Source organism: Lepus europaeus, chromosome 2 (genome assembly GCF_033115175.1).
Source record: "Lepus europaeus isolate LE1 chromosome 2, mLepTim1.pri, whole genome shotgun sequence".
NCBI classification, from domain to species: Eukaryota; Metazoa; Chordata; class Mammalia; order Lagomorpha; family Leporidae; genus Lepus; species Lepus europaeus.
Genome location: NC_084828.1, coordinates 96,008,560 through 96,021,458, shown reverse-complemented (window position 1 = coordinate 96,021,458; position 12,899 = coordinate 96,008,560). Strand labels below are relative to the sequence as shown.

The 12,899-nt window shown below is 46.5% G+C and overlaps 1 protein-coding gene across 10 annotated transcripts in view; it reads left to right on the top strand.

Moving 5' to 3' along the window:
* The window catches only part of DGKG (diacylglycerol kinase gamma), a 214,507-nt gene that overhangs the window by 59,348 nt on the left and 142,260 nt on the right, over positions 1–12,899 (top strand). For all 10 annotated transcript variants that reach the window (XM_062211092.1, XM_062211135.1, XM_062211144.1 and 7 more), the window contains 2 exons: positions 3,726–3,802; positions 12,272–12,437. In XM_062211092.1, the coding sequence (XP_062067076.1) occupies positions 3,726–3,802; positions 12,272–12,437 (243 nt within the window). The remainder of the gene's footprint in view (positions 1–3,725; positions 3,803–12,271; positions 12,438–12,899) is intronic.

Sequence of the window (12,899 nt, the reverse complement as noted above, 5' to 3'; positions counted from 1 at the left end):
AAATTCAGTTGAAATCGCTCCTTTGGTTCTCAGTCAGAATGCTGACCATACACCACTCTTGGAGAAGCCACATGTTTACATTTTTAAAAATTTAGCCACTTTGAGGGGCCAGTGCTGTGGTGCAGTGGGATAAAGCCCAGTCCTAGCTGCTCCACTTCCAACCCAGCTTCCTGCTGATGCACCTGAGAAAGCAGCAGAAGATGGCCCAAGTGCTTGGGCCCCTTAACCCACATGGGAGACCCAAAGGAAGCTCTTGGCTCCTGGCTTCAGATCAGCTCAGCTCTGGTCTTTGCGGCCATTTGGGAAGTGAATCTCTCTCTGTAACTCTGTCTTTCAAATAAATAAAATAAATCTTTTTAAAAAATTTAGCCACTTTGAGATGAAAATTCCCACTAAAATATTTTTTTTCTAAATAATTAAGCTACCTACAGAATAATTTGAATAATTTGTGACCTTAACTGAGTTGTGGCCTAATTCTCAACTCTCTTCAGTTCTATTCTCAGAGAGGCCTTAAGAAAATGGAGTCTTGATTATGTTGCTCCAACAGAAAAAAAAAGGGGAAAACTTTCACAATTCCACATCAGTGTCTTTAACTTGGCATGCAAGATCCCTCACAAATGTGGCCCATTCTCTGTCACTAACTTTGAAAAATTGTTTTTGATATTCATCTGTGCGTGCCTGTTCACCATGCCCCTTCCAAGAATACCCTTTCCTATTTATGTCTGTTTACCTTCGGAGTTTACTCCTCTTTTATATCCCAATTCAAATGCTACCTCCTTCACAGAACATCCTTAGTCCAACCTCAGTGCCTGCTCAGTAGTTCCTAGAGATTCCTATCTTGCTGCAGCATGAATTACATCTCTCCTTGGGTTGAAAATGCTTGGGAAGCAACAGTGAGTAATACTTAAGGGAAAAAGATACAGAATAATTTTGATCCAGACTAGACCTGAGTTAAAACTCTGGCTCTTGGAGAAGTCACTTTGTTTTTATGAATTTCAGCTTCCTCATCTTCAACCAAAGAAAATATTACCAAATCCTCATGGATTGGTAAGGGATAGTTTAAAAGAATATGCAGCAAAGGTCCCCGGTGAGGGGTAGCTATTATTACCACAGTTATTCAGACCATCTTCCCCAGTAGCACATTAACAGTACCTTGCAGCATCTTACCCTCCTCAGTGTTTTCTGAATTGAATGGAAACAGTCCAAATTGATGGCATCTGCTGCCTGGATCTTACTGAGCTATTAGTTTTTTAACATCTGTTTTGAATTTTAGAAAGAAATTTCCTTTTTTGGGGAAACAGCAGCATTTCTGTGGCTTTTCAACATGTCTCCATCCTGAAATGATTAGAACTTCTGCTTGATTAAATCCAAGTCACTGGAGCCATGGAGAATAGCCCACCCCACTTGTTCATCTACTTTACCAAGACCCAACAGACCATCACTCCCTGTACAAAGAGCCTGGACAACAAAGAACACTGTGTGATCTGTTAATGACATTGCCCTTTGCTCAGACATTTAAATAGCAGCAATAATAGACCTTGGGAAGCTCTTACTTACCCATAATACTGCAAGATGGGGTGAGCACAGGCCACAGAAGCCCTGGTTTTCTTTGATTCTAGAGTGCTGATAACCACACAGGATGCATTCGCAATGTGGTTCTAATGAAAATTACTGAGCCTCTTTTCTTGACTCCTAATTCCCTTATTAAAAAAACAACAACAACAAGCAGCCACTGTTGTCTACAGTAGTTTCTGAATTATTTCCTATGCAAAGTGGTTTTCTAAACCACCATGCTTCACAAATCCTCTGATTCTTTCTTCTCCCCCTTCCAATGTAAAAGTAACATGTAGGGAACATTGAGAGGAAAGCATGAGAGAGTAGAGATGGCTCAGCATCCAGAGGAAAAGTTCTGACTGTCAGAAATATGATGGAACTACCATAGGGACATTAAATTAGGCATGCTAATTATGAGATATAATTGAGGTTATGTTTTTGTGTCAGGATGAATAGCTCAATTTCCCCCCTGAAGACAGAAAATCAAAATCTAGAAAAGGGCCGGCGCCGCGGCTCACTAGGCTAATCCTCCGCCTTGCGGCGCCGGCACACCGGGTTCTAGTCCCGGTCGGGGCACCGGTCCTGTCCCGGTTGCCCCTCTTCCAGGCCAGCTCTCTGCTGTGGCCAGGGAGTGCAGTGGAGGATGGCCCAAGTGCTTGGGCCCTGCACCCCATGGGAGACCAGGATAAGTCCCTGGCTCTTGCCATCGGATCAGCGTGGTGCGCCGGCCGCAGCGCGCCTACCGCGGCGGCCATTGGAGGGTGAACCAACGGCAAAAGGAAGACCTTTCTCTCTGTCTCTCTCTCACTGTCCACTCTGCCTGTCAAAAAAAAAAAAATCTAGAAAAGAGGAGCAGCACTGTCAGGGATCCTAGAATTACAAGAAACCATCTTGCCTGGTGGGGCAACAAGGTTTCAGCACCAAGGACAGGGCCCTTGGGCTTTAATGCTAGCCCATCTTCTATCATTAATGATTTTTTTGATGTTTTAAAATTTCTGCTCACATGTTCATACATTCATCTTTATAGTGTTCTTTTTAACATAGTTACACATCAGATCTTGGTACAATATACAAAGACTTGCTAATAATTTACAGTTCTTAAGGTAAAACTGAGATGAGTAAGATGGGCAAGTTAATAAGTCATTATAATTCTATATTACAAGTGCTAGTGCTGTGCCTGAGTGAGCACAAATAGAGGAGCACTACACATTGATAGAATTTTGTGGTCCTGTATTGCCAGTGGTAGAGAGTGGGCTATTGCCCTAAAGAACTCTCAACCCCAAAGCTCAAAGCAACAGGGTGTATAAAGGCAAAAAACACAAGAAAAAGAAGGGGAATACATGGTTGCTAGGATCAGAGGGAATTCATGGTTACTAAGGTCAAGCTGACCTAAGGCCTATGTGAGACCAATATCAATTACGATCTTGACAACAGACAAATTACAATCTTAACATTAATCCAGGTACAGCCCATGCTTGGGAGTTTCTATGTTCTGTCAAGTGGGATGCCTTGGAATGTTATTGTCTGAGTTTTAGATCATAGTTTCAGACCATAGTCTCAAGGTGGGGGGGTGCTTTCTCAAGATGGAGTCTTGGGTGCTGTAACGTGGATTCCCTACTGTCAAAGTGTGACTTCATTAGTATAGAATTGTATACAACGTACTTGGGAGCCATGGGAGGGAATGATTAAATCCACAGGTGCAAAGGAAGACTTCATGAAACAGTTGACATTTGAGCTATATATTGAAGACTGAAATTTGCAAGACAGGGAAGAAATATGGAAGAGATGGGAGAGTACATAGGGTATTCAGAAGCTTTGAACTTGTTGTATCTGAAAAGTGGAGTGAATGGACAAATAAGGAATAGGCTAGGTCAGATCACCATGGGCTTGTATCTTAAGCTTGGGGAGTTAGGCTTTGTCCTGGGAAAACAACAAGTCATGAAGGGCTTTGAGCAGAGACATGATCTGATCAGAATGTTTTAGAAAAATAATTCACACAATAGGTGAAGGCATGAACAGAAAAAAAGAAATAAGAGAGCAGAGGGTGGATAAGGGTAAAGTTTCACCATATGTTCTCAGGAGTCAGGGGTGCTCCAGACAGGGAAAATGTATTTGATTCCAGTCCCATTAGCTATTTACCAATGTTTCACATGTGGGTTCTGTCTCTGCAGATTCCTCCAAGAAGATTAAGGATGTCTTGGCTGAATTTAATGAAGGTGGGAGCCTCAAACAATATGACCCACATGAGGTAAGAATGTGTCCATTTCAAACCTTTAAAAACCCCTTGTTCAGCCTTTTCATAGTTTGTTTTCCTTGAGGAACTTGGCTTATTTGAAGAACTTGCTCTTCAACAGATTTTCTCCTACATCTTCAGGGACTATTAGTTCCACCTGGCAATATGCATTTCCCAAGTCCAGTCACCCTTCCCACTGTCCTAGAAGATGATGTCATACTTTCTCCTCCACTCGACTCTCTCACTCACTCTCCCCTTCTTACTTAGAAACTGTGTTTTTTACTTCACTCAGAAAATAGCAACAATCAGAAGAGATCTTTCACAAACTGGCTTACCCCATGTAACCAACTACAAGTATTTTTTCCCTGTAACTAAGAATGAACTCACCATGCTTTTTCGAAGTCTAGTTTGTCCACTTGTGCATTTGGTCCCATCTTCTTCTGTATATTACAAGCATTGCCTCAGCAACACATCCTCCTGCCCCACTCTCCCTTCATCTTCTCCAACTCTGTCTTTTTCACATCAGCTTTCCTTCTCTATAAATTAGACTTCCCCCATCAGTATATAAACATGGTGTTTATATACTGTATATATATGTATGTTCTCTTGGCTCTAATTCTTCCTACAACTTCTACCTCATTTATCTCCTACCATTTATAGCAAAACTATGCAAAAGGTTTGTCTATGCTCATTGCCTCCAAGTTCTCTTCTTCCTACTTTCTTCAAAGCTCTTCAATCACTGTGTGACCCCCCACTCCCCCACTAAACTCCCTAATCAAGGTAGCAAAGGACCTCCATGTAACTGAACCCAGTAACCATTTTACAACAGCATTGAGTACAGTCATGCCAATCCTTCTTCATTTTCTTTTCTTGGTCTCTCTGATTTTCCTCTTACCACACCCCTACTTGACATTTCCATTTAAAAAGCAAACTTAACATGAGACAAACAGATGCCCTTGATCTTCCCCTATAAAACCTATGTCTCCAGCAGTAGTCTCCATTTCAGTAAATGACAATTCTGTTCTTCAAATTATTCATCCTAAAACTACGAGTCATCATTGACTTTTCTCTTTCTCTCACATCCCACATTCAATTCATCAGCAAACTTTGTCACTTCTACCTTCACACTACATGCCAAATCTAGCCACCTCTCACCATCTGCACTGCTACCATCCTGACCATAGTGATCATCATCACATTTTGCCCAGATTATTCAAGCATCTTCTGATTGGGCTGAAGTCTATTTTTTTATACACATCCTGAACAATCTGTTAAAACTTATGTCAGACCTTGTCACTACTCTCTTACTCAGAGCAAATTCAAGGTCATTACAATCTGTGCCTCCCCCTCTTCTCTGACCTCATCTCCTGCTACTCTTGCTTTCCAGCTGTATCAGCCTCCTTGATGCTGTTGAGCATGCCAGTGCTGCTGTAGTCTCAGCGCCACTGCACTTGCTGTGTCTTTTCTTGGAATCTTCCTCATTCATTCCCATTCCTCCTTCAAGTGCAGGCTCAAGTAGCCCTCTCAGTGACTGCCACTCTCTTGATCAAAAATGTGAAGGCTTCTTTCATGACACTTGCAATCCTCCTGCCCTGCTTTATTTTTTCCCTTGGTACTTTTCACCAACTGCCACACTACACCATTCACTTAATTAATTGCCTCTCTTGCCCACTAGAATATTTGTGTTCACTGCTTATGTCTCCAATGACCCAGAAGTTTATCTGCCTCATAGCAGGCATTCAATAAGTATTTGTTGAATGAATAAATGAAGGAAAACACCCTTCTATTTCCAAATTCAACTTAGCTAACATTTTTTGGGCATCCTGGCACTGCATTGGGCACTCTAAAAAATAAAAAGAACCATAATTCCTGCTCCTTGGCACTTACTGCCCACTAGCTGGGTCAGGTTCAAGAGCCATGACCCTAGACTTATGTGGTCTTAGATTAAACTTCTACCTCTGCCATCATGCTGCAGTGTGGCCTAGAGTAACATTTAACCTCTTTGAGCCTCACTTTCCTCATCTGTGAACTGAAAAAAAAATTAGACATTGCTCTCTGTGAATGAGAGAATAAATGATTTTTTTAATTTGAGAGAGAGAAACAGAAAGACACAGAAAGAGAGGTCTCTCAGCTTCTGGTTTACTCTCCCAGATGCCTGCAACAGCTTGGGCTGAGTGAGTCCAAAGCTGGGATCCAGGAAATCAATCCAAGTTTCCTACATGGGTAGCAGGGACTGAAATACTTGAACCATTATCCCAGCCTCCCAGGGTCCATGTTAGTGGGAAGCTGGAGCAAGGACTCAAACCCAGGCACCCTGAAAAGGAAATCCAGTTGTCTTCTTAACTCCAGGCCAAACTCCCACCCTCTAACTCCTTTGTTCCTGCTCCGGACTCAGGTGGGGAGAGGCCGGCCACTTACTTATTCAGGCTGTCATCTCTTCAACAAGCCCGAGTCAGCGCCGTCTCTGCTGGAGACTGGGAGTGAATCAACAGAGCGTGTGAGCTGCAGGCACACCCAAGAGGGGCTTTGTGTGAAGTGCACCAATCACCGAGAGAACGGAGTAGGAGGGAAGTTGCCAGAACAGCGGCAAGATTGCCGGTGCATGTTTCACGGAACATTCCCGAGGAGAAGCCATGCAGAGAAGATGGCAGAGCCAGGAAAGAACTCCCTGCCCCACACCCCCACCCTCAGCTCCAAAAACAAGAGAACAAAGGCCGGTGTCGGGGCCTGTCCGCCCTGGGGCTGCTGAGTGGGAGGGAACAATGTGGTCAGGGCCACCGCCCGCCGGTGTGAAGGCCACCAGCAGCCTGGCTGTTCTGAGCAGGCTGCCCTCGCCTCCATCTCCCCGGCCCCCACTCTTTGTTCACCAGGCACTGCTGTGTCCCGGGCGAGCTCTGTCACTCCACGCTCTGATTAAGTTCTCTCACACAGTGCGGCTGACTTCTAGTAGGTGTAATGTCACGGTTCAGGGTTGGGGAAACAACAAGGACTGAATTTGTCTTGAACTTGATGGCTTCCTGCTGCCGAAATGTCTCAAAGAGAAAGGAGTTGCCTTGGGAAGGGGCAGACTGCTAGGAGAGCTAGGAACGAGAATACAAGTTCGTGGAGTGGCAGGGCGGCATCTGGCCGTGACGAACTTGCCCTTCCCGTCAGCACCAAGTGATGCTCCAGAGATTAGAGCCACAGAGGACAGCCAGAGAGTGGGCAGAACCCAGTGGGGCGTGGTGGCAGCTGGTTTTGGGAACCTGCACTCAGACACACCAGAGTTCACATCCATTATGACCCTGACCAAGTTATTTATGTGGTCAGGATTTGTTCTAGCCACAAAACGTTAGGAACAGTCGCTCCGCATTCTACTGTCTTGAGGATTAAGGTGCCTGATGCCTAGTAAGCTTTCCATCTGATTTCACCCACTTCTGGGCGGGCCAGGCTCAAGATGGACACGCCCCAGAAACAGGGGGCAGGTAGCAGCCATTGTCTAGCTCATTCACACAGGAAAGTGGCAGCTGCTGGGAGAGCAGGGTGCCATTGACCTGAACATTGTGGGTGCTTCTGCTGTACCCCAGGGCTCCGGCCTCTGGGTCTCCTGTGCTGCTAGCTAGCTGCAGAAAATCCCTGGATCTCATGAGCCCCCGTGGCATGAGGACACCCATGCTCTGTGTGTCTGGGTTTATTCTATGCCATCCTGTTCTCCAGGATACGGATATGAACAGGTGGGCATGAGTTTCATTATCATTATTTTCTAGGTTCTTGTGCACTGCAGGAGTGGCCTGGTGCCTGACCTCCAGCTATTATCCGTTCCTGTGGGGTTCATTCCGTATCTCTATATACTGAACCTCTCAAGTGTTAAACTCTTTCCCTCTGGCACTTGCCACTGCAGGCCCCATGTTATAAATATTTCAGTACCTTTACGTCTTACATAGAGGAGTCTCTGAGTATCTTGATGGGATGGACCCAGACCTAATTCACTGGTGTGTTTCCTATTGGTGCTCACCATTCCAGAACTATGCCTTGCACTTAGGAGTGTGGGTGGGGGAAAAGAGAGAGAGAGAGAAGGGATCCTGCAATAATTGAGGAGAGCCAGGAGCCAGGTACCAGGCCACTTCTGAAGTGTACCAATTAGGAACTCTTCAGCCATTCAAATACCCATCAAGGACTGCTGTGATGGGTGGTGCAGGGGATACAAAGATTAAATAAGATCTCCTCATTAGCTTCTAGGAGCTCTGGAGCTAGTGGAGGAACTGAAGTATGTCACAAACAACCATATATTACATAGAGCAGCAGATAGGAGTGTCACAAGACAGGAATCAAGCTGCCAGCTATGGAAATTCAGAAACAAAGGTCTTGTCCGGTTTCCTGAAGAAGGTAGCATCTGGCTTGGGCCTTAAAGCGTGGCCAGAATGTTAACAGGCAGAGAATGAGATGCTTTGTGCAGAGTAACATGCATCAAGGCTCAGTCAGGACAGACATGGGTTTACGTGGAGGCGGAGAGTGTACAGGAGCATAAAGGGAACTACAGGAGAAAACACGAGAAAGGTCTTAGCGCTTGAAGTAGCCACTAGTGTAGGCTGGAGAGGGATTGTGGGAGTCTGTGAGTCCCAAAGGTCCCAGAGGGTCTGCAGGATGTTCCTGGGACTGTAGGAACACTACATATTGGACCTTCTGTGTATGTTCTTTTTTATATCATCTAATTTCCATTTTCTTTTTTTAAAGGTTTATTTATTTATTTGAGAGACAGTTACAGACAGAAAGAGGAAGAGACAGAGAGGTCTTCCATCCACTGGTTCACTCCCTAAATGGCTGTGACGGCTGGAGCTGGGCCAGGCTGTAGCAGGGAGCCAGGAGTTTCTTCTGGGTCTCCCATGTGGGTGAAGGTGCCCAAGGACTTGGGGCATCTTCCACTGCTTTCCCAGGCCATAGCAGAGAGCTGGATTAGAAGTGGAGCAGCTGGGACTTGAACCGGTGCCCATATGGGATGCTGGCACCACAGGAGAAGATTACCCTACTACTACTACCACACCACAGCACTGGCCCCATAATTTCCATTTTCTAAGTGATTGTTTCATTTTACATATCCTTTCTAATGTTTAGTGTAGGAGCACAGTGGTATCTGAACTGATCTTCACTCTCTCATGGACAATTAGAAGCCATGGGAAGTTTTTGAGTAGGGAAATGCTCCTACCAGAGTTGGGAAGATCATCCTGGCAAGGCTGGGCAGGATAGATGAGAGTTGGGGGCAAGGAAGCTTTGGTAAGGCATTGCAGTGGTTGCAGTGAGACACATGAAACCAAGGTCTGAAACCAGGAACTTTGATGATGGCAGCAGGGGCAGTGGGCATGGAAAAGATCTGGTGTGACCGATGTTGCAGGGGATCAGAGGAAAGAACGAAGGGACAAGAACACAGCTCAGACAACTGAGAGTTCCAGGCTGAGCCTGGTATGTTGGGAGAGTAATGGTGTTGTTGGCATTACCAGAAATTGCAGAATCAGGAAGAGGAGCTGGTTTAGGGAAGAGGCACATAAAGTTTAGAAGATGAGCTGTTCTAGTCCAGCACTCACAATTTGCTGAAGAGGAGAACAGGTCAAAAACTGAAGTCAAGGGGCTGGCGCTGTGGCATAGCAGGTAAAGCCACTGCCTGCAGTGCTGGTATCCCATATGGACTCCGGTTTGAGTCCTGGCTGCTCCACTTCTAATCCAGCTCTCTGCTATGGCCTGGGATAGCAGTAGAAGATGGCCCAAGTCCTTGGGCCCCTGCACCCGCAAGGGAAACCAAGAAGAAACTCCTGGCTCCTGGCTTCACATTGGCACAGCTCTGGCTGTTGTGGCCATCTGGGGAGTGAACCAGCAGATGGAAGACCTCTGTCTCTCTCGTCTCTCTCTCTCTCTGCCTCTACCTCTCTGTAACTCTGCCTCTCAAATAAATAATTGAATCTTAAAAAAAAAAAAAAAAAAAAACTGTAGTCAATCTGAGACAAGCCATGAGGTCTCCTGAGTCTCCTACAGATCTTATTTGATAATCTTGGCTTTAGTGTTTTTACAGCATTATGCTGAATTCTGTGTAACTAAACTTTCTTTTTATTAAATCATTGAGGAAAGTCTGTTTTTCTGAAATATTTTGTTCTGATAATTTTCAATTTGATGCAAACACAAAGAGATTAACAGTACATTTTGGAACTCAGAATTGCAGTTTAAAATAGTACTTGTCAACTAAAATGTGTAAAAGGACTATGCACAAAGAGGCTCTTGAAATACAATAATGAAGAATAATGCCATCAGTAAATCTCAGTCAGAGCAAAGTAGAGTGAAGAGAACAAAAATAGAACAACTCCATGGGAAATAGAGTGTTTCGAGAAGAAGAGATAATGAAATACTGCCGAGAGGGCAAAAATGAGAAAGCATCAAATCTGTGACCTTTAAGAGAGCCAGTTCAGAGGTGATGGGCTAGAACCCAAGCTGAATGGTATTAAGGAGGTGAGGGAGCCAATGTGTCCTCTGTAGAGAAATGGGAAGGGTCATCTAGTACTTCTAGGAGACAGAGATGTCTTTGGAATAGTGGGCATTGACCACTATTAGCAGACATCCGACCACTTACAGAAGACAAGCAGATGCTGGGGCATGTGCTCAGAGCTAATGAGGGTAGAATCAAAGGTCATCCTGCATAAGTTACCTCTGATAAGCAGGAAGGAAAGATTTTGCTCCTGTGTACTGGGAAAAAAAGAGAAGAATGTGTGAGGAAGGTGATGAGGCTATGGGGACCGGCCAGGGGCAGTAAGACCATGAAATAGAGAGACACAGAGAGTCGGGAACAAGAGAGGGACAGAGAGAGGAGTGCTGCCACAAGAAAGGCAAGTCCTCTGCTTGCTTGGGGCTCCCTGAATGTGATAGGAGCTTCTGTCTAACTGAGTCAAACTTCTTCCACTCTGCAGTAGAGATCTATAGCACAGCCTAGCCAGGGGCTGGATAGAAATGGCTGTGAGCTCCCAGTGGGACAGGGAGGGTGTTACTTGCTTCTGGTGCCAAGACTTCCATCTCAAACCTCACTGTACCAGGCATGCCAGCTCCAGTTTCTGGGAAGACGCTCAGATCTCCCGGAACAGACAAGGGGTTAAATGCTATCATCATATTGGAGAGAACACCAAGTAGGCTCGCAAGCAGGGATTTTATTCTCAGGGCTGTAATTGTGCACAAAAGCCTGCACAGCAGAACTGGGAGTAGTACTTCCTCACATGATCTCCAGGAGCATCTGCTGATTTGATGAGGAGTCCAATGCCACCAAAGCCCGAGCCAGCGATGACTCACTGCAAACTGGTGTTGTTGTTGAGAGTTTGCTGAGTGCAGCAGCTCCTTCTGGCATGGCTGCTCCCAGCCTGGGACCAGAAGCCAGGCAGTACTGGGAGGGGCACAGCAGGGTGAGGATCTGGTTTTTGGCATGTGTCTTGGTTCTACCGTCTGTCCTTGGCTTCCTGTTCTTCTCCCGGTGCCTAAACCCTACACAAGGACATGTTTTGAGAAGCTGCCATGGCACACTCACACTCCCCTGTGGTCTTGAGGTTAGTCCAGGAAAGATCAGGATTATGAAAGTGATGAAGGATGGAGTGTGTCCTTTTTTTTTTTTTTATTTTTATTTTATTTTTTTTTTTTTTTATTTTTGACAGGCAGAGTGGATAGTGAGAGAGAGAGACAGAGAGAAAGGTCTTCCTTTGCCGTTGGTTCACCCTCTAATGGCCGCCGCGGTAGCGCGCTGCGGCCGGCGCACCGCGCTGTTCCGATGGCAGGAGCCAGGTGCTTATCCTGGTCTCCCATGGGGTGCAGAGCCCAAACACTTGGGCCATCCTCCACTGCACTCCCTGGCCACAGCAGAGAGCTGGCCTGGAAGAGGGGCAACCGGGACAGGATCGGTGCCCCGACCGGGACTAGAACCCGGTGTGCCGGCGCCGCAAGGCGGAGGATTAGCCTGTTGAGCCACGGCGCCGGCCTGGAGTGTGTCCTTTTTTTTCTTCTAGTTCTTTCTGGTTTCTGAGACTTGAGTACTCACAGCAGAAAAGGAAAACCATGATTGTGTAGAAAAACCCCTCGATTCCATTGTGCCTTCAACTACATCGTTCCACATCTTAACTGCAATTCCAGGGCGTTGACCTGGCTGCTGCTCATTGAGCCACATGGGCCTGCACTAACAGACCCCTGCTCTGCATGCTCCCTCTCCATCACCCTCCTTTTTGTCCAAACTTAGACCAAATCCTGTCTTATGACAAAAGCCTGCCCCACATGCAGCCACCAGTGTTGCCTTTTTCTTACATCCCATCCCCGCTCCCTGTGCCCCTCATTTCTGTCACCTCCCTGGCCTTTCCACTCCTGTCCCCCACCACTTCCTTCTCCCTCCCTGGTCGTCTTCTCACCAGCCGTGTCTGACTCCTTGTCCTTCTCTGCCTCCTCTCTGTCCCTTCAGTTCTCTCCACTGACTTTTCTCTTTTGCCTCCTTCTCAGCCGATTAGCTATGATGTCTTCAAGCTGTTCATGAGGGCGTATCTGGAGGTGGACCTTCCTCAGCCACTGAGCACACACCTCTTCCTGGCCTTCAGTCAGAAGCCCAGGCAGGAGCCCCCGGACCACCCAACGGAGGGGGCTACCAGCAGTGAGCCCAACGGCCCAGGTAGCAGACCACCACCACCCCTTCCTGCCATGGCAGGCACCGTGCAGCTCCAGCCCCCTTGCCACAGGCATAGGCTGCTTTCCTAGAGGGTCCCCAAGCATAAAGACAACTCCATGGGACAGGAATTGGGACCATGGACTTGAGAATCCTTTCCTCACTATGCCTTGCAGGAAGCCCTGGCTGATGGATCTGTCAGGAAGAGGATTAAAAGAGGGACTTAATCTCTGTTGCTGAGAGACAGAGAGTAGGACTGGGGAAAGGGGGACATGAGGGGGACAAGAACCTTCTTCAAAGGCTGCCGGTCCATGGATGCAGCACTTCTAGCCAGTGTGTCCAGGCTGCGCCTAGCCTGGGCGTCAGAGTTGGGGGAAGGTATAGTCGTTGTCTTCCTAGAGCTCGGGCTAACGTGGGGGACACACAGCCAACCGCAAGCTGTAAGCATGGACCCAGCTGACAGTAATC